A 23190-nucleotide genomic window follows, 5' to 3' on the forward strand; every position below is an offset into this window, starting at 1 on the left:
AGGGGAGAGGGGAGAGTGAGGGGGAGGGGAGAGTGAGGGGGAGGGTAGAGTGGGGGAGAGTGAGGGGGAGGGGGGAGGGGAGAGGGGAGAGTGAGGGGGAGAGAGGAGAGTGGAGAGTGGGGGGGAGAGGAGAGTGGTGGAGAGTGGGTGGGAGGGTGAGGGGAGAGGGGAGAGTGGCGGGGAGAGGGGAGAGGGGCGGGGAGAGGAAGAGAGGTAAGAGGGGGAGGTGAGGGAGAGGAAGAGGGGGGGGGAGGGGGGATGAGGGAGGGGGGAGAGGGAGAGCGAGGGAGGGAGAGGGTGGAGGAGGGGGAGAGGAGGGCGGGGAGGGGGAAGAGAGGGGTAGAGGAGAGGGTGATCGGGATGGGGAGGGGGGGAGAGGAGAGAGGGATCGGGATGGGATGGGGTGGGGTGGGGTGGGGGAAGAGGAGAGTGGGATAGGAAGGGGGGAGAGGAGAGGAGAGGGGGTAGAGGAGAGGGGGATGGGGGTTAGAGGAGAGGGGAATGGGGAGGGTGAGAGGAGAGGGGGATGAGGGGAATAGAGAAAGGAGGGGAGGGAGGAGGATGGGGAGAGTGGGAAGGTGGGGAGAGGGACGGGACGGGATGAGGCACAGGGGAGAGTGTGGTGGGGCGGGTGGGCGAAGGGGGTGAAAGGGAATGGGGGAGAGAGGTGGGATATAGGGACTAGGGGTGAGGTGGGGAGTGAGGGGAAGCGGCGAGAGAGTGGTAGGGGGAATGAGCATGGGTTGCAGGTTTTGGATCATTAATGTGAAAATCCCAGATATAACGTTTATAAAACTTAAGGTTTTATAAAATAAAATGACAGCTTAGCTCAGCTCAACCTATCCTAAAAGGTAAAATATTTAACAGCAGACTCGGTTTGTTCAATATATCGTTTCAGATGCATGACCCTGATCTTTTGCTATAAATTCTGTGTCTTCTGATTGTGCTCCATAGCTACCTGATGAAAGCTAGTATTTCCAATTAAATATGTTGGACTATAACCTGGTGTTGTGGTTTTTAACTTTACCCACCTCAGTCCAACACCAGCACCTCCACATCACACATACAGCTTTGTAACTCTCCACCCCCCAAAAATAAAAGATTTCTCTTATGCTTTGGAATAGGTATTTATTTACGTCCTGATGAAGGGCTTTTGCCCAAAACGTCGGCTTTCCTGGTCCTTGCATGCTGCCTGACCTGCTGTGCTTTTCCAGCACCACTCTAACCTAGACTCTGATTTCCAGCATCTGCAGTCCTCACTTTTGCCTAGGTATTTATTTACATTGAGATTACTTAAAACTGAGCAGTTTTCTGGTTTTCAGTTTAATTTTTCTCAATTCCAGCTACCAGCTATTCTTTAATTAATTTTGACTCTGGGTAGTGCCCCCCCCCCCCCCCCCCTGCCAATTGCACTGTTTGTTTTCTTTGCCACCAAGTCTCTGTGGGGACCTGCAAACTACAGTAAATCTCTCAGCTGCTTTTCCCTCAAGAAATCCAATGCAGAACATTGAAGTTAGTATTCTTTTGGCTTAGCTGTTGGCTAATACCCTTTAGCTTTGCTCATCTTCTCTCGGTGAAATGCAGGCTGCCTTTTCTTAATAGATACTGTAGATTTCTCCTAGATTCCACCTAAGTAAATCTTGTAGTTTTTTTTTGTAATCTCCCCCTTTTCAGCTTCGTTAATACAGAATACCAGTTTCCATTTGCAGACTGGGTCATGAACAATGAATCTAGCATCTACCACTTCATAGGTGTGATCCTGCCCACTAACATTGTAACATGGCCACAAATATAGATAACTCAATTGTAAAAAATTGAGGTTTAAGGTGCAGTCAAGTAATAATGGAGCCACAACACAATTTGAGATGTCAGCAGAATGTTAGCTATTGGATGAAGCTATGTACTCAGCTGAGCAGAGTAAATATGAACACAGAGCAATGACTGGTATGTAAGTGCAGCGGAAAAATAAGTTGCAACAATTAAATTGCCAGAATGGACTGTTTCTCAATGATGTATCTGAATAATTATCCCGAAACAAGCAAGAAAATTAGGCAGAACAGATCTTCAAGCCAGCTCTGGTGGTAAATGAAGTTTATGAAGAGGAGCAACTGTGTTTGAAGGCCAAGATGATTTTTTTTACATACATTAATATCTATCCATGGAGTTTATTATTTCATTAAAAGTCAGTAATACTTTTGCCTGCTCTTATGCTTGTTTTGAGGACAGGGTTAGCCGGAAAAATCTTTGACCTGGCAGTTTTGCAGTCATCTGATGTACCACTGTAAACTGTTGGGTTGCAAGACAATGGGAGAGGGGAAGAGATAGTATTTGTACACAAGTCAATTCTCCATCTGTTTGGCAGAAATTCTGATCTCAGAAACTAGACATGGTGCTGTGTTCCTATGCTTGTTCAATAATCTGTCATCATTATAACTGGGCGATACCTTGTTATTTTATTATTTAGGTATTCAAAGGCAGTGATGGACAAAGTGTTGGAGATGGGAGAAGGCATCAAAGTTACAGATACAGCAGTCCGCACCAAAAGGGATGATTTGATTGCCAATAAGCTGAAGAAAAGAGAGCTTTCAAACAACAATGCTAATGGTTAGCAAATTAACTTGACAATTTCCTTCACAATATCATTTGCTTTATTTTTTAAAAATGAATTGCATTTTATTCAGTGATTGTTAAAATTGTATTTTAGAGATAAGTGTTGCATTTTTTACATTTAATTTTGACAGAAATGCCCTTTTTAAAATAAGTTGTCTGGCTACAGGGAAAGAGAGTGTAGAAGTTGGGAAAAGGATAGCTTTTTCAAAACACGTGCATGTGGCCTAAATTATCCATTTCTCTACAAGAGTCCATTAATTCACTTCGTGAAGTGTTAACGGTGGCTCAGAGATACCGCTTTTGTTTCCAAGTCAGACTGAACAGATTGAAATCCAGTCCAGAAATTTGACCATGTAATGTAAGCTGATGCTGATACTGTAGGAATGTTGCATTGTCAGAGGTCTAGCTATTCCACTGACTCATTGAACTGAAGCTTCAGGTGGACCTAAAATATCCCTTGATACTAGTAGGAGCTGCACAGTGGAGTTCTTGCAGGATTCTGGCTCGCATTTAGCAGTCAACTAATTGGTCTTTCAGTAATTTTCCATTTTATCACTGAAAATGGCACCTTGTTGCAAATTGGCTACCATGTCACCCTGACAGTGAGTGACCTCTGAAAAGAACTGTAGAAATAGGAGCTCATCCATTCTTCCTTGGTTCTGTCTGAATTGATGTTGCTGTCAGTTTTATTGTTTCGTCCATTAAGGCAAGCTATTCATGTGATCTGTTATTCAACGCATAGAAAGGAACAACTTTATAAATGTTTTTATTCAATGTCCTCGCCAATTTGTTTTCTCAATGAAACATTTTCAGTGTTATCTCAAGACTTCAAAAACATAAGAGCTATCCAGTTGTACCTATGTATGGTGTATTGTTTTAACTGAACCTTGGAAGAAAGTAGTGATCTTGAATTTCTGTTTTTGACCATTTTTATATATGGTTTAACAAGGAATTAGACGTGACTTAAATTGGGTGTGTTGTGCTTCAGCTCCCAAATAATGTTTCACTTGTTTTTACAACAAGGTGATTGCTGTGCTTGTTATGGACCAGGCCAAACCCCCCCAAATATTTCATGAAGGTAGCTGAGATCCTAACCTTTTCTTATTTTAAAGGCAGATGTGAAGTGAGGGCTCCAGGTGTGATGCAGCTGGTCAAACCACTTGGCTTTAAGCAAAGCAGATTTTATTTAAACACTACAGTTGACACACTAACAAAAGAAAGTGGAACTTAGAATAACTGTTTTAAAACCTAGTATACATCCGCCACTTACACACGGACCCCACCCCACCACCAGACATATATTTTCCTCACCACCCTATCCGCTTTTCGTAAAGACCATTCCCTCCGCGACTCCCTTGTCAGGTCCATGCCACCCCCCCCCCCCCACCACCACCACCAACCCACACTCTCCTCCTGATACCTTCCCCTTCCATTGCAGAAATTCCAAAACCTGCGCCCACACCTTCCCCCTCACCTCCGTCCAAGGCTCCAAAGGAGTCTTCCACATTTGTCAGAGTTTTACCTGCACTTTCACATGTGTCATTTACTGTATCCATCGCTCCTGATGATGCCTCCCTTATGTTGGGGAGACAGGACGCTTACTCGCAGAGTTCTTCAGAGAACATCTCCAGAGCACCTGCACCAACCAACTGCACCAACCAACCCCACCGCCCCGTGGCTGAACATTTCAACTCCCCCTCCGCCAAGGACATGCAGGTCCTGGGCCGCCTCCATCACACTCCCGTACCACCCGACACCTGGAGAAAGAACGCCTCATCTTCTGCCTCAGGACCCTCCAATCCCATGGCATCAATGTGGATTCATCGGTTTCCTAATTTCCCCTTCCCTCACCTTATCCTAGTTCCAACCTTCCAACTCCGTACCGCCCTCATAACTTGTCCTACCTGTCCATCTTCCTTCCCACCTATTCACTCCACCCTCTCGGACCTATCACCATCACCCCCCTCCCCACCTCCATCTACCTATCACACTATCAGCCACCTCCCCCACCACCACCACCACCACCACCACTTCAACTCACAGCCTCATTCCTCATGAAGGACTTTTGCCTGAAACATCGATTGTCCTGCTCCTCAGATGATGCCTGACCTGCTATGCTTTTCCAGCACCATACACTAGACTCTAATCTCCAGCATCTGCAGTCCTCACTTTCTCCTGTTCTAAAACCCAATACAGTAACTTAACTAATTAACTGTTCCAATACAGTAACATCCCATAAGTACCCATTGGCAAAAAGGTAACTTCAAACATAAATTCTTATAGTTGGGCTGGAACAACATCCAGAGAGATTTCAGAGAAAGTCAGAGGAATCATGTAATGAAGCTTGAAACACTTCTGTACTCTCACATCTTGTGACTGCGACAGCTTAAAAAAAAACACTAGAAAAAAATTGAATTGGAGAACTGGCCACTCCCCTTCCATTGTTTAGCTGTTACCCCCAGACCCTTTGGCACCTCTGCCTTTACGACCTCTCTTCAAAAAGAAACACCAGTGGCAGCATGGTCACATGCTTGTATGAACATTTATTTCTCTATATTAGAGATTTCCTTTTAGCTGCTTCTTTGAGATTGCCAGAATAATTTGAGAGTCATTCTGTTTTATGGTGCTGGCCCAACTAGAAGCCAAGTTGAGACTGTGAAGCAAAAGCACAATACAGAAATAAACTCAAAAAATGCTGCAAGTTCCCAGTAGGTCAGGCAGCATCTCAGGAAAGAAACAGAGATAACATTAACGTTAAGGTCATTTACCCAAGAGGTTGACTTTTTTTTTCTCTGAAGAGGATGCCTGACCTGCTCAGAATTTTTCTTTAAATGGTCGGAACCAATTTTAGTTCTGAAGCTTACAACATCAGTGGGCAGACGCTTTTAAGTGTCTGGGCTGGAATCATGTAGCTCCTCGAAATAAGATACAAGTTATTATTCATGCTGTTTAGTGTTAAGCTTGACTGTCTCTTATTTACTGATGTCAGTGAACTTCCTCTTAAATCTCATTTTAATAAAAATAGCGAAGCACACAAGGCCCACATGAAGAATTGCACTTCCAAAGCTATTAAATGGACGTGTTTATTTTATACAAACGTGAATTATCTTTAAATTGTAACTGAATAAAATTAAGTAGAATGAAAGGATTGCAGTGGACAATGTGCTGATCCTGTAAAGATTCCAGTGATGTTGCTGAACCATCAGGAAATGTGATTCTACAGTTTTTTAATGCCAATTTCTGTCAGCTGAACAGACAAGCAAGTGATTTTCTATCCTGAATAGCAGCAACTCCTGAGTCAAATGCAAGGACATGCCTGGTATTCTCTGTTTTTGTGTTCATTTTTTTCGTAAGGGAAAAGAGATTTTATTGTTAGGCATTTTAACAGAGTTTCCCCAGTAAATCTTAGTTTCATTTATTTCAGCAATACAATGCATGACCAAAAAGGGGTCTTTATCGTGTGTCTCACAATGAGACCACATATGAATATTATTATTAAGACATGTTATTTATAATTTCACTAACAGTTCAGATACACATACAAATTGGAAGCAGAAATGGCTCTTGGCCCTTGAACCTGCTCTACCATTCAATAAAATATAGCTGACCTGATTATTCCATTTTCTAGTGATAATCTTTCACCCCCTTATCAAAAATGTATCTACTACTGCCTTAAAAATATTCACAAACTTTGCTTCTATAATCTTTTGAGGAAAAGAATTCCAAAATTCACAACATACCAGACAAAGCAATTTCCTCAGTACCACTTCCCTAATAATTAGTACATTCCTGAAATACTCAATGTTACCTGTTCTGGTATAGACTGCAGGTAAATGTCATGACAATACTAATTTTGCATAATGTATCTAGCATCGATAGGTAAAATGCAAAATTTACATACTTGCTTTTGAACAAAGGAAAGGTGAGTACTAGGAAGAGTCAATTAAATGGAGCTGATCAATTTTCCACATTGCATCTTTGAATTATAAACAATCAATTGAGTTTGTTTTTGAAAAAAATCATGTAGAGTTGGGGAGCTTAAATTCCAAAGTCCAGGGAGACTCCATAAATCCATAAAGTAGAAGTCTTAATGTCACTATAAACTAGTGACCTTAAGAATGTGATTCCTTTTTTTAAAAAAATCAGCCATTGTATATCAATAATCCTTTTAAATATTATCTATTTCAACTGGTAGCTTTTAAAAGAAAAGAATGAAATAACGCTAACCCTAGTCCACAACTATGAAATCTTATGCCTTTTAAATGTGTTTGGACACTAAAAACTACTCTTCAATTTGAAGCATATTACACTACATAATTATGTTTATTTTAACAGAAAAGATAAAAGAACAACTTCCTATGCCAAAAATGGCGGATGAGAAAGATACTTGCATGGAAATTGATACAACACCTGAATGCACTGGAAACGGCAGCCAAGACATCGACGACACCAGGATCCCAGGCCTGGATGGCTTTCCTGCTAGTGGACCATCAACTCCTGTATCCGAACCTCCGGTTGAAGTTCCAGTCTGTATGGCACCATCCACCAGTTTGAATCAAAAGGAGGTCCGACAAGTCTCAAAAGAGACTGGAGTGAAGAAAGTTAGTGCTCCTGCACAGGTTCCTGTGAACCAACAGAAGACACTGCTGCATCAGCCTGACACTCCAGCGCAAGCCAAGAATTTCTCATCTAATTCTGCAGAAGTTAAGCCCAATATTCAGCCAGACATTGTTGATCGCCCTGCCTCAATGGGCAATTCCCAAAAGGCTGTACAGCCTCCTGTTTCGGAAAGCTGCAAGACCCCCATAACAGTGGTCAGTTTAACCCCTGAAGCTATAAAAGAGAAGCAGACATTTTACAACAAACTCTACAAAGCTATAGCTTGGAAGTTGGTGTCGGCTGGTGGTTTCAGCAATGAGCTTAACCATTTGAACATTTTAACTAACTGCATACAGTCAGTAAAGGGGACTCTTGAAAGTGTGTGTGTTCCCCTGAAAGATATTTCTGAATTGCATTTACCACAAAGTTCTGCACGTGAAGGGATTGTTTGTGAACTAAGGTGCAAGGCTGTCTATTTGGCAACAGGATATGGCAAATGTAAAGTGAGTGCCAAAGACATGGCAGCAAAAGAGGCAATGAAATTGTTCTTGAAACATAGGGTTACGGTGAAGATATGTAAAAGAAAATTCAAAGGAAGTGAAATTGAGGATTTAGTACTTTTGAGTGAAGAGTCCTATCGGTTAAACCTAGCTCCTGCATTAGTCAATCCCTCAGAACCTAGTACAAGGTAAAAAACAGAAGCATTTTGTAAATATTTCTAATGAAGTAATTGGAAAAGTGCTTTGTGTGTGTGTGTATATATTTAGAAAAACACAACAGAATTCTTGTATTACTTGTTGATTGTAAAAGGCACATATTGCAGTTGTAGTTAGTTGTTCATTTTGTTTGAGAGAAAAACTGCAGTGCCTTACAGTTTCTAAAATTGAAAGAAATATTATGGTCAAAAGTTTTTTTTCTGGGCTATTGGTGCAAATCTAATATGAATAAGTACTATTGATCTTGAAGTCTCCTTCAAGTTAACATAATTAATGTTCTTGTGACTACTTGAATTATTTTAAAGGAAAAAGAATGTGTCTTGCTTTTTTTTTGTAAAGTGTATAACAGAGCCTCTTTGATACTCCATCATTGTGTCCAGGTACTGATTGAAGTGCCCTCTTATTCCATCCCAGCAATATAACTTAATTTCAAAAGAACACTGTCTACCTACCCCTGAAGGATAACCTCCACAATATATATTTATAAATTATCAGATAAAAGCAAAATTCTGCAGATGCTAGAGATCGAAATAGCAAAGTACTGGTGAAATTCAGATCTGGCAGTATCTGTGGAAAGTGAGCTGATGTTTCAAGTCCAGTGACTCTTCAATCATTAGAAAATGTTTGAATTAATTTGTTAGCTATCAATTGATTCAAAAGTGCTGGAAGTGTAGGCTTATGGATTTGGTCCCTAAAATCTAGGTAAAAGCACTGAAACTGAATAAAAAATAGGATGGTCATTTAACCAGGAGGAGAAAAGATTCAGTCATCTGACCAGTCTTTTGGCAGCCTAGCAAGTGAGCACACCTTTGGTCAGAGAACCATGAATACTTCAGACTAAATAAAAGTCAGAAATAAAGCACACTACTTATTTCAGGGTGAAGATTATGAACACACCATAGTGCTGCTTTCATTAAACTTAAATTTAACTACAAGACTGATGTTTCAAATTAGGTGGACCATCAAGTGAATTTTGTTTGCAAATCAGCCAACTTTATTTTGATTGAACAAGTATCATTCCTAACCCTAAACTGATATGGCGGTCCACTAAAAACAATGATCCAACTGACATAAATTCTGAACTTGATTTAAAATTACATATTCAGTTCTAAAGTTTGCTTTAAATGAATTTTATACAACCTAATGCAAGATATATCATTGCCTGTTCTTGGCTTCTCACTTTTCACTCGAGACAGAAATGTTCACCCTTTTAATATTTTATTTTCTATTGCTTGTAAACATTATTATAATCTGTCATCTTCCCATTAAAGAAACACAATAGCATCATCAAGTGTCCAAATGATTATGTAGAATTAGTTTAAGATTTTTTTTACTTGTGTGAAATTTTAATTTTTTTTAATATATAGTTTCTGCTTCTAGTTTGTTAATTTAATGTGTCAGCCAATATTTCAATGTCTTACCCACACATTTAGTCAAGGTAAACATTTGATACCATTGCAATTTTAAATAAAACCAATTCGGAACTTACAAATTGAAATACTTAGATATTGAATTAATACGACTACTGTGTAAGATTGCAGATGCTTTCTTATTAACAGAATCACCAGAGCAAACTATAGACTTTGCAAGTAGTTCTAGTCCATGAATGTTGTTGCATCATAAGGAATAACTGTTAAACCTTGTATCAACAGCTGAGTTTAAATGATGGGAACTGAAAGGCAGACGTGTACAAGTTACGGAATGGATGTAGCATTGAAATTGAACCCAAAATAGTTAGTGTCTTAATTTCTTGAAATAATTATCTGAATGAGACCTTTTCAATACCTGACAAAAACATGTGTAATGTGAAGTATAATTGTAAGATTTTCAATGGACTCTATGATCAAAATATATTTTAATTCTGTTTTAATTGATACTGTACATGACTTAATGAGCAGGCTATTAACAAGCTAGGCAGTGGAGGGAAGAGACCAAAGATTTTCATTGTTGCATTATTTTGTGCTTTCGTTTGAATGCAAGGTTTTGGCTTTAACCCCCAAGGTCATAGCCTACATTCATCAGATGATTTTGGTTAATTGGAATGGATTAGGGAAGTTTTTGTGTGTTGTCTGTCTCTTTTCACTGTTGAAAACAGAAGTGAAGTGATAGATTTTTTTAATCATTTGTGATGAATTGTGTAGGAAGAGTATTTTTAATGACATACCATCAGGGTGATCAACTGGCATTTAGAAGCACAGTTGATTGGAAGGTTGTTTTTCAATTCAGAGTAACACCATCAATGTGAGTTCAGTTCCCTTTCTGGCTGAGGTTACCATCAAGGACTCTTCCCCCTCTTAATCTTTCCCCTCACCTGGTAACCTTCCAGTTAAAACTCTCTCTAACAAAAGAACAGCCCTGTGCTCTGGAAGGATGATGGTAACTTTATCTCTCAAAGTCTTTCTAAAATGTGATGTCAACAATGAAGAAACTACTGCTCCTGAGACTTAACTACTGACTTATATAAAAGTTTAATATAACCATCCTGGTTTTAAACCTTTTGAATCCTCTGTAGTGAAAGATAATATAAAGGTAAGGATTCCATAATGTACAAATGTTAAAGTAAACAAGTCCTTTATTAAAGATTAACGTAGAATCAAGGATTAGCAGACACATTACTGATTTTGGGAGAAATTAGACAGCTAAAGTAATTCACAGAATTGTTACGGTGTAGTAGAAGGCTATTCAGCCCTATATGCCTGCGCTGCCAGTCAGAATGAGCATGTCTCTTAGTGACGTTCCCCAGCTCTTTTGTCATAACTCTGTACATTCTTTCTATTCAAATAGCAATCTATTTCCCTTCTAAATGTGTCAACTGAACCTGCCTGTACTATACTGTCCAGCAGTTCATTCTAGATCTCACTTCATCCTTCTCTTTTCCAATGAGAACAACACTAATTTCTCAAATCTAACTTCACTAGTGAAGCTCCTAATAATGGAACCAAATTCGAGAATAGTTTTGCAATTTCTCTGTTACGTTCAGCTCCTTCCTAAAGTGTGGCACTAAGAATTGGACACACTTAAAATTTTCTTGGGAGGATGTTTTTGAATTCAGGTTATATGGAAGGTTTAAATGTAATGGAAAATGGGTTTGCATCATAGACATTGAGAGACATCACCCCCCCTACCACACATTTTTACAATATTTACAACACAAAGGGCATTCTTCTCAATATGTTCATGTCTTTGTTTATGCTTTGTTTATCCTTCTATCAAACTTCTTTAATAATATGGAGACCAGAACTGTTCACAGTCTTTCAACAGTGTTATAATTATGGTGTTGTGCTGATTGAACACAAGTTGCCTGATTTTCAGTTCCACCCTTCGAGAAATGAATCCAAGGTTTTGTGTATGTTTTTCTTTGTTAACCTGTGTTACTAGTTTCTGATTGTCTGCCTATTTCACTCAACCCCCTGCTCCCATCTTCTGTCCTCTTAACACTTATGTTCCAAGAATATGAGGCCTCATTCTTCACACAAAAATGTACCACCTCATAAGATGTTGAATTGCATTTGGCAGTGACACACAAAAATCAAAGTTTATTAATTACTTCCTCTATCTTGTCCTCATCTTCCTCTCTGTAAGACCTTCCTAAAATGGTGCACCAAACCCCTAATTTTGTAATTGTATTTTTGACTCTCAAGTTTAGTTTAAATTGTGTGTCATGATTTAGAGTTGCTGTTGTTGGACAGGGGTGTACAAAATTAAATATCACATAACACCAAGTTATAGACAAACAGGTTCATTTGAAAGCACTAGGTTGTGGAGAATAAGAATGTAAGACACAGAATTTATAGCAAAATTTATTTTACAGTGCAATGTAACTGAAATTATATATTGAAAAAGACCTGGATTGTTTGTTAAGTCTCTCACTTTTTAGAATGACCATGTTGGTTTCAGTTCTTTCATATGTAAATCACAAAACATTTTTTTAAAAGTTACATTCTCAAGTGAACTTTAACAATTGGTGTAAGTTGACCCAGATAATGTATTGAAGGTGTGAGCTTCCTTGTGTGAGGCTGTCTGTGCCACAATGGTCAGACTGATGCTAATCTAAAAAACGGATTTACAAAATCTTACATGGATTCATGTAGTTTTTGAGCAAGGTAAAATCAGTCTGACCATTGTGGCACAGACAGCCTCACACAGGGAAACTCACACCTTCAATACATTAACTGGGCCGACATGACACCAGTAGTTAAAGTTCACTTGAGAATGTAATTTTTAAGTTTTGTGATTTACATATGAAAGAACTGAAACTAACATGGTCATTCTAAAAGATGAGAGGCTTAACAAACAATCCAAATCTTTTCTCAATATATAATTTCAGTTACATCATACTGTAAACTTTTGCTATAAATTGTGTCTTATAATCTTATTCTCCTCTCTGACTCTGATTAGAAAAAAAAATTTAAAACCACCCAATGAAGGAGCAGGGCTCAGAAAGCTAGGGCTTCCAAATAAACCTGTTGGACTATAACCTGGTGTTCTGTGATTTTGAACATTGTTTGTGTGAATAGTGAACAGCAGTGGTCCAAGCAATGATCTCTGAGGAACCTAATTTTTGCCACTAGTGAAGGGTTCTATGCAGAAGAGTGTTGCTCCATTTAAAATTAATTGAAATTTTCATCATAGAATAGTTCAAAATAATCCAAAGCTTAATTGTAAGCATTCATCTTGCAGTACTGAAATAATCGAGCTTTACTTAAGCAATTTTAATATCTGTACAAGAGTATGTCAATGAAAAATGCTTTTTTGAGCATGTGTACGTTAAAAAATGAAAAAAAATGACAGGCAGAAATCAGAACTGAACCTTAAAAAGATTTTTCTATTCTTGACTCTCTAGGGATCCCAGTTCTGCTTCCAGCTTTGCGATCCATCTAAATGTTTTAAATATAAATGCCAATGTTCTGTCATTTTTCTAATTAAAAGATGTAGATGAAATGTATATTGATCTACAGACAGTTGGACATTTTGTGTTGTGAACAATTTAAGCTAACTTGATGTTATTGAAGTTAAGTAGACTTTCATTGACCAGAAAATTATTTCAGAAAACTCAGCATTTCAGGGAGTATCTGTGGAGCAAGTAACAGAGTTAATATGGCATTTCATGAGACTTGGCTACAAGATGTTTAATTTTGAATTTTCAAATTATTATTGCTTTTGTGTGTGATATTCCAAGTGACTACTTTAATTAGGTTAAAACTGTTTTGTACTGAATCCCTGTTACTGTTTATTTTAAATACACAGCAGTTAGTTAATAGCCCACAAATATAGTTAAATAAATTGAAAATTGAGTTGATGTTAAGCTTTTATGTTTTCAAACTTGAATAAAATGTTACAATCTCCAAACAGACCAATAATGATTAAACAAAATTCCATGTTTTAAACAACTTTTACAGTGACAGATTTCAAATTAAAAACACTACTAATAATATATTTCATAGGTCCCTGTAACTACATCAAAAATCTGAACAGAACTGCTCCCATCCTACTTTTACTTTTAGCCAAGAATCCCTTTTAACATGAAAGTTTTGGAGTGGTTACTTAATTCTCCTGGAACCAATCATAACCAAATGAGTTGTGAGAATGCCCAGGAATTCAGTGATCCTCTTTCATGTCCCAGGTTTGGATCTTAAGACTTTGAGAATTCTCATTTTCTGCAAGGATTCCATTGTTGATCTCTTATGTCTTCAATAGGTTAACTTGATAGCACTTCATTTCTCATCAGTTTAGATTTTTCATTCTGAGCAAGGTCTCAGTTGTAATTCCTGTGCAGTAACTCCAAATCAGAAATACCCCTGGTTCCTGATGACCACCTTGTTCCTCCTTGCATGGGGTAGGCACAGAGTAACTGTCTCTCAGATTGTGAAGACAGAAATGTATTAAAACAGGAATCTTCCCCTCTCAGCCATCCCCATGGTCATGTGATAGCTGGTCGGTTTCAGAACCAGTTGAACTTTATTTCTCAGATAAAAGAAAATTTAAAATGTAAAACCCTCCATGTTTACAAGTTGCTATAAAGCCATCCTTTATTTTGGTGTAACTACATGAATAATTTAAACCTCTCTTGAGCCTACAGTTCCTTGAAGAGAGAAGTAATATTGTTCAATTTTTAACACTCACATTTCACCATCTTGATGCACTTTGACCCATGGTTACCCCATGCCTGTCTGTCAGATATCTAGACTAATCTTCTTTCTTCTATCTACATTTAAAATCAGACTCCAGAACCTCCCAGAATAATATAAACTTGAAGTTATAATTGTAGTACATAATTTTTAAGATTATGCACTTGTAACAATGAGCCGTGAAGTGATCAAGTGCTAACACAGCTAAAGAGAATGCATGGTATGTTGCTGTGGCTATCTGTGTCATTGTGAAAGTGACTTAACAGCATTCTGTCTGTGTAGAATAATGGGTTTGTTAAATGATTGACATAAATGCATAAATGTAAATCCTTCAGGTGGGTATGAAAGTAACTAAAGGGAGGTTAATGAGACATTTCCTAAAATGTGAATGTCAAATTACGTTAGAGTCAGACAACATGGAAACCGACCTTCCGTCCAGGCATCAAAAAACAAATGCCCCTCATGTCTTTTTAAAATCTTTCTCCTCTCACGTTAAAAATCTATTCTCTAGTTTTGAACTCGCCCAGGCCTAGGGAAAAGACCCTTGGCATTTATCTTAACTATACTTATCATGATTCTGTAAATCTCAGTAATGTCACCCTCAATCTCCTACGCTCCAGTGAAAAAAGTCCCAGCTTTTCCAGTCCTTTTATATTTCAAACCCTCCATTCCTGGCAAAACCCTGGTAAATCCTTTCTGAGCCCTGTCCAGTTTAATAATATCTTTCCTATAACAGGGCAACCAGAACTGTGCACACTATTCTAGGTACAACCCTGCAGTCTGTTTAAATATAAAATATTTGTGTTTCAGGGTTCCAATTTTCAGTATAGAGCTTAAATGTTATGACAGTTATTTCCTATAATCCTTAATGCACTGATAAGGTTAGAGGTTAATTCTTAAACATATTTCTTGCATTATTCTATGGACTGAACAGAGAATGCAATATTAGAAGAATTAATTTAATTTTAGTAACAAAATTCAAGGTGTAGATTTGGGATGTTTTAAAATGCTGTGACCAATTGGTTGCTTATTGAATTTAAAGATGTATAATAACTTGTAGGGTTGTTTTTATTGTATTCCAGTGAATATTGTAAGGAAAGTTTATGCCAAAATGGGAGACGCCAAACAAGAGTCCCAATTTCAGTTTAGTAGCTTTTACGTCTATTACATTTGAATTTAATGGCCAGCATGTACCAATTTGACATCCTGCTTGTTTGAATTTAAAAGCTGTCTCGTCTGTGCATTCTGACCACCAGTGGTCCTTACCAGGTTCTGCTCCAGCCATAAAGATATTGAGGCTGATTTAAATGTAAATTGGCAGAGCCCTCTGTAAATAGAAAACCTTCAGGTTACTACACTGTTTATTACAGGACCAGCACTGTGTACCATTTTGTGAAAACTTTAGTAGTCAGAATTTGTACAGAATTGCTGTCTACTGCTGGCAACACATTTGTTAAAGCAATCTACTGATGCACCTTTACCGACTACAGTATGGTACAGTGAATTCTTGTTAATGCTTCTAATCGTTTATTAACTTGTTAGTGATTTTCTATGCTAGATTTGATGTAGGCTTTATATGTCAATGTAAGTTTGTTTCAGAAAATGGTGTGTAAAACAAATCCTTGTAACTGTTAACCTTTTAGATTTGTAATTTTTAATATTAAAAGTTTCACATCTACTGTTTTCTGCCCTCTTTTGTAAACTGCATATTTAATAGCTGCTATAATTCTTTCAACAATGTATTTTTCCTTAAGTGTAGGAAGATTTATAAGAGTTTCTGATTGAGGAGGAGAAATAGTAGACAATGAGAAAAGGGGATCATTAAGAAACTTAGCAGCACATTGAAAGGGGGATTTGAAAGCTAGGAGTGAGGTGGCAAAATAAGCAACTAGGAATTTCAGAAGCCAAGGTGTGGTGTTCATGGTGATGATAGAGATGGAAGCCTCCTTCCCCAACCTTTCAATTTCTGCAATGCTTAAGGAAGCCACTGGAGACATGCTGTCAAGCAGCAACATTGAGTTTTGTTCAATGAGGTTCTTCAGTCAGTCCAGACTGCATGGCTCTGCAAAGTCACTCGGAAAGCTCTCTTTGCTTTTGAACAGAGGTAATACTGCTCCAATGAGCAACAAGGACGATTTTTAGATTATGGCAAACAAATTCTTAAGTGCGGTAAAAGGTTTTGATCTCTAAATCAACATGGCCTGAATTGAGGTCACCATTTAGCCAGTACTAGTCAGACTATGAAGCACTAGTAGTAAGAGTCGACATCACCTATCTCCAGCCTGTAGAAAGGCTCTTGTATAATGGTGGTCTGTTCTCAATTAAGATATCTAAGCATGAATCCACAAAGCAAATTCTGAATCCAGCAGGCTCTATGATTATACTAGCAAATAGCATGGCATTAAATTGAAGATGAAAATCAAAAGGACTTTGTCCTTGTTGTATGATACAAAATTCTAAATTAGCTACAAGCACTACAGCAAAGCTCAGGAATGTTTTAAAAATACCTGAATTCCCTCAAGAATTTGATGGCAAGACAAGATCATAAATAACAGGGCTATCCATCATGCTGGGCTCAACAACGTGGAAACTGCATAGCAGAAAATTTAGCTCAGATAGGCAGGTCATGTCTTCTGTATGGAATGCCCAAGCAGATGTCCTGTGGAGAATTGCCTTGGTGAACTGACAGCAAAGTGTTCGGTATAAATGCTACATAGATCAGCATGTTTTTGAGAGGTATCCACCCCAAACTCTCAACACCCCAAACTCTCAACACCCCATGTACGCAGAGGTGGCCCAAGAGCTACAGTAGTTTCCATGAGCATTAACAGCACAAGTATGGACTGCCAGTTCTGTGAACACCCTAATCAATCCTAAATTAGACTATGATTTGGAAGATGCCCGGAGACATGGTACATTGGGGAAACGGAGCAAAGGCTACGACAACAGATGAATGGGCACTGCACAACAATCAACAGACAGGAGGATTCCCTCCCAGTTGGGGAACACTTCAGTGGTCTAGGGCATTCAGCCTTGGACCTTCGGGTGACCAATCCTCCAACGTGGACTTCGGGACAGGCAGTAGAGAAAAGTGGTCGAGCAAAGGCTGGTAGCTAAGTTCGGTACCCATAGGGAGGGCCTCAACTGGGACCTTGGGTTCATATCACATTACAGGTGATCACCATTGCACTACGCACACACCCACACACACACTCACATACACATGGACACAGGTACACACAGGCGTGCACACAGACACCCACACACACCCTTATAGACACACTCTCACATGCACCCCCTCACAGACTTAAGACACTCTGCACTCACTACACACGCACCCACTTTCTCACACTCTCAACCCCCACCCCAGACAGACAGACAGACACACACACACCCAAAGACCCACATGCACACACATATTTTGTGGGGTGAATTTGTACTTGCAGAGTTACATTGTACTTTGCTCAAAAACTGCATGCATTCATGTAGAACCCTGAGCTCAAAAACTGCATGAATTTATGTAAAATTCTGATTCTAATCTAAAAAGTGAGATAACAATCTAAACATCATGGCATAGACAGAGAACACGGGGGCTAACACCTTCAACATATTGTCTAGCTGTCGCCATTGTTAACAGCTAACGCAAGAATGCAACTTTTTAAAAAAAAGGTTTTGTGATTTACACATGAAAGAAGTGAAACTATCACTGTATTCTAACAGATGAAAGGCTTAACAGACAATCAATTTTTCAATGGATAATTTCAGTTACATCACACTGTAAATTTTTGCTATAAATTCTGTGTTACGATCGAGCCCTTCACTATCACCTGATGAAGGAGCGTCGCTCCGAAAGCTAGTGTGCTTCCAATTAAACCTGGTGTTGTGTGATTTTTAATTTAAGTTAGACTAATTAGTCATGACAGAATCCAGACAAGATGATGAAATCATTTAAGGCTTAGACATAAACAAGGAACCTACCTCAACAGATGGAAGGAATAATCATGAGTAACTTGCTGTCAGGGAACCAAATAATTGCATAGAATGTAAAAGAGGAAATCACTAAATTAGAGTGGAGGGAATTCAGAGCATGAGGCTTGCTGGAGTTATGTAGAACTTGGAAAGGAATGTAAAAATTTGTATTCAAAACAAAGATGAACAAAGAATTATTCAAATTAAATGGTAACCCAATATTAATTGAATAGTATATGAGTATTATTTTTTGATATACAAATTACAGGAAGGTGTTCTCATTTGACTGGATATCTGTATTTGACTAATTTTAGTGAAGAATAAAAAGTGAGCAAAGCTCAGGTTCTTTATGGACATTTCAACTGAATAATTAATGTGTTAACTGCTCATTCTGAGGAGATGCAGCAATTAATTTATTTTTAGGGCAGTTCATGAGATTTTTTTTCAGATTATTTCTTGGATTTAGGGGACTAACCATAGAAAACATGAGCAGAAGTAAGTCATGGGACCCTTTGAACCTGCTCTCCCATTCAATATACTCAGGGATGATCATCTAACGCAGTACCCCAGTCCCTTCTCCCCATTGCCTTTGATCCCTTTAGCTCTAAGAGCTGAATCTAACTCCTTGAAGACATTTGGTGTTTTGGCTCAACCACTTTCTGCAGCAGAGAATTTCACAGGCTCCCCAATATCAGAATGAAGAAATCTCTCATCTGAGTTCTAAATGGCCTATCCCATATCCTTGAACTGTGACCACTGGTTCTGGACTCCCCACTCATTGGGAACATCTAGTCCTGTTACAAATTGTATAGGTTCCTTTGAGACACTTGTCATTCTTCTGAACACTAGTGTATAAAGTCCAAAACCAATCTAATTTCTTCATACGCATTTCATCCACACTCCTCATCGCAATTTCCCTTCTCATGTGGTTGAAGATGCCCTCCAACGCATCTCATCCACATCCCACACGTCCGTCCTCAAACCCCACCCCTCTAACCATAAAAGGACTGAACCCCCCCGGTCCTCATTTTCCACCCTACCAATCTTCGCATTAACCATATCATCCACCGACATTTCCGCCACCTCCAATGGACCCCACCACCAGAGATATATTTCTCTCCCCACCCCTTTCCGCTTTCTGCAAAGACCATTCCGTCCATGACTAGCTGGTCAGGTCCACGCCCCCCCAACAAACCAGCCTCCTGTCCTGGCACCCTCTCCTACCACTGCAAGAATTGCAAAGCCTGCGCCCACACCACCTCCCTCACCACCATCCAAGGCGCCAAAGGAGCCTTCCACATCTATCAAAGTTTCACTTGCACATCCACCAATGTCATTTATTGTATCCGTTGCTTCCGATGTGGAATTCTCTACATTGGGGAGACTGGACGCCTCCTCGCAGAGTGCTTCAGGGAACATCTCTGGGACATCCGCACCAATCAACCCCACCGCCCCGTGGCCCAACATTTCAACTCCACTCTGCCGAGGACATGGAGGTCCTGGGCCTCCTCCACCACTGCTCCCTCACCACCTGGCGCCTGGAGGAAGAACACCTCATCTTCTGCCTCGGAACACTTCAACTCCAGTACTTCACCAGTTTCCTCATTTCCCCTACTCCCACCTTACCTCATTTCCAACCTTCCAGCTCAGCACTGTCCTCATGACCTGTCCCATCTGCCAATCTCCCTTCCCAGCTATCCACTCCACTCTGACCTATCACCTCCATCCCCACCCCCATTCACCTATTATACTCTTTGCTACCTTCTCCCCAGCACCAAACCCCCCATTTATCTCTCCACTCTGGAGGCTCCCTGCCTCTATTCCTGTTGAAGGGCTTTTGCCCGATACATCGATTATCCTGCTCCTCAGATGCTGCCTGACCTGCTGTGCTTTTCCAGCACCACTCTGATCTAAACTCTGGTTTCCAGCATCTGCAGTCCTCACTTTTGCCTAATCTCTTCAAATGTCTGACCTGCCATCCCAGTCTGGTAAACCTTGGTTGCACTCCCTCCATTGCCAGAATGTCCTTCCTCAGACATGGAGACCAAAACTGCGCACAGTACTCTCGGTGTGATCTCACCAAGGCCCTGTATAATTGCAGAGGACATCCTGCTCCTGTACTGGAATCCTCTCTCTGTGAAAGCTAACATATTATTTACCACCTTCCTCCTTTCAGCAACTGGTCAACATGGACACTCAGGTCTCATCATCTATTTAAATTCAGATCATAATCTGCCTTCCCGTTTTTGTTACCAAATCATAGAGTCATATGGATATACATCACAGAAACAGACCCTTTGGTCCAACTTGTCCATGCTAACCAAATATTCTAGTCCCATTTACCATAATTTGGCCCTTATCCCTCTACACCCTTTTTATTCATATACCCATCCTGATGGCCTTTTAAATGTTGTCATTGTACCAGCATCCACCACTTCCTCTGGCAGCTCATTCCATGCAGGCACCATGCACTACATGAAAAAGTTGCCCTTATGGCCCTTTTAAATCTTTCCTCTCTCATGTTAATCCTATGCCCTCTAGTTTTGGACTCCCCCACCCCAGGGGAAAAAAACCTTGTCTATTTATCCTATCCATGCTCATAATTTTATAATCCTCTCCAAGGTCACCCCTTATCCTCCAGTACTCCAGGGAAGGTAGCCCCTGAAACAGCTCAAAAGCTTCACTTATATCTGACACGTGAGGGACAGCACAATGACTTTAAGTTGCCCCCTCATTCTTTGCTAAGATCTTGCTGTTACCTGGAGACTAAAACTGGATGCACCATGCCTGTAAACAAGTTTTGGAACCTCATAGTCTGGGGTTCTAAAAAAATTAACTCTCACTTACTAGCCAAAAGAGTGGCACAACCAGATTTAAATTTAAGTTGATCACTATCAAAACTAAAAAAAAAAGTTAATTGACTCAACACTATCTTTCGAGGCATCTTGCATTTCAAATCATAGAACAGAGCTTTTTACACAACAGAAAAATCCACTATTAGGAATTCAATACACTGTTCTTTAAGTATACATTTATTTCCTGCAGAATAAGTCCAAAACAATTCCTATCACCTGAAGATTTGTGTCCAAACTGTTCTTTCTGATTCTGGAAATTTTTATAGGGAGTTCGCCTGGATACTTCTCACTCTCACTAGAGCTGGGCAAATATTCCAACTTTATCTCTTCATAGAGGCAGAGATGTGCATGGTTTTTATATTTTCAATCTGTGTATGTGCTTTTACCCACATGCTAGCACTATGAATCATTAAGACTTTCAGCCTCTGATTGTGCTTTCTCTCCCAGATCCTGGCAGACTAAACTGGCTATGATAAAAAGGTTGTATGGTGTTGTCCTGAAAACCAGCCAGATTGCTATGAACAATGATCTGTTTGAGGTTTGGTGGTTGTTTAAAGGCGAGAGGTGGAGGCATGGGGAAGGTTTTGGCGAGGTGCTCATCCTCATTTATAATGTGTTGCAGACTGCAAAGAACAGGGCATAATTTTTCAGCTCCTGGGAAGTACTGGACAATGAAGGGTACCGTGTCTGTTGCAGCTCGTGTCTGTCTCCTGAGGCACGTGGGAACTGGCATGCCAGGACAATACCTTATCACAGTAGACGTGCAAGACATGTCAGAGTGTCGGCACAGATACCACCATTACGCAAGGGGACACCTCCCACCGTGTACGTTGCAGGCACTCATGCGACTCAGCCAATGTTGTGAGCTTTTGCCCGAAACGTTGATTTTACTGCTTCTCGGATGCTGCTGTGCTCTTCCAGCACCACTAATCCAGAATGTTGTGCACCTCGTACAATGCAGGCAAGGATGCCCTGAGGCATGGTACATTGGCGAGACCAAGCAGAGGCGACGGCAACAGATGAAAAGATACCGCACAACAATCAACACTCAGGAGTGTTCTCTCTCAGTCGGAGAACACTTCAGCAGTCCGGGACACTCGACCTCGGAACTTCGGGTGACCATCCTCCAAGGTGGACTTCAGGACGGGCAACAACGCAAAGTTGCTGAGCAGAGGCTGATAGCCATGTTCGGTACCCATGGGGATGGATCAACCGGGACCTTGGGTTCATGTCATGCTAGAGGTGACTCCACTGCACGACACACAGACAGACACACTGACAGACGCACACTCACAGGACAGACAAACACATCTACAGACACACACACACTCCTACAGACCCATACACTCATGCAGACCCTCTCTCATACGCACACACATACACTCCCACCCCCTCACAGACTTATACCCCTTTACACTCACACACATACACACACTCTCTCACAGACACTCATAATCCCCCCCACATATGTAAGTTTGTGGGGTGAATTTGTACTTGCAGAATTACATTTTATTTTGCTCAAAAGCTGCATGAATCCGTGTAAGATTCTGTAAATCCTTATTTTAGATTAGAATCAGTCTGAACATTGTGGCACAGACAGTCTCACACAGGGCACCTCATTCCTTAAATGCATTACCTGGGCCAACATGACATCAATTGTTAAAGTTCACTTGAGAACGCAACTTTAAAAAAGTTCTGCGATTTACTTATGAAAGAACTGAAACCAATGTTCGTTCTAAAAGATGAGAGACTTAACAAACAATCCAAGTGTTTTTCCAATATATAACTTCAGTTACATCACACTGTAATCTTTTGCTATAAATTCTGCGTTTTACGATCTTATACTCCACAACCACCTGATGAAGGAGCAGTGTTCCAAAAGCTTGTGCTTCCAAATAAATCTGTTGGACAATAACCTGGTGCTGTGTAACTTTTAACTTTGTACACCCCAGTCCAACACTGGTATCTTCAAATCCTGGCGATGAAATACAGTGATGCTTTCTGAAAGCCTGTATTCCAGTTCTGTCATTGTTTCCTCTCGTTTTACTTCAATTCTGAAGAAGGGTCAGTAGACCCAAAACGTTAACTCTGATTTCTCTTTGCAGATACTGCCAGACCTGCTGAGCTTTTCCAGCAATTTCTATTTATGATCATTTCGGATGGATTTGATTTAATGAATAGGGTAGCTCCAGCATTTTGCTGTTATTGGAGGAAAGTATGCTAATTAGCATAATCATACACCGTTCTGACGTTTCTCAAACCTGTCTTTGTTAGTTTTGCTCAAGGCCAGAAATAGATGAGAATGGAAACGCC

The 23190-nt window shown here is 40.0% G+C and overlaps 1 protein-coding gene across 1 annotated transcript in view; it reads left to right on the forward strand.

Annotated features, from left to right (window-relative positions):
* The window catches only part of cdkn2aip (CDKN2A interacting protein), a 13456-nt gene extending 1326 nt beyond the window's left edge, over nt 1-12130 (forward strand). The window contains exons 2-3 of the mRNA XM_072594704.1: nt 2465-2604; nt 6946-12130. Of these exons, the coding sequence (XP_072450805.1) occupies nt 2465-2604; nt 6946-7901 (1096 nt within the window). The 3' untranslated portion in view covers nt 7902-12130. The remainder of the gene's footprint in view (nt 1-2464; nt 2605-6945) is intronic.
* Nucleotides 12131-23190: the final 11060 nt, after the last annotated feature.

The sequence above is a fragment of the Chiloscyllium punctatum genome, chromosome 2, assembly GCF_047496795.1.
Source record: "Chiloscyllium punctatum isolate Juve2018m chromosome 2, sChiPun1.3, whole genome shotgun sequence".
NCBI lineage: Eukaryota > Metazoa > Chordata > Chondrichthyes > Orectolobiformes > Hemiscylliidae > Chiloscyllium > Chiloscyllium punctatum.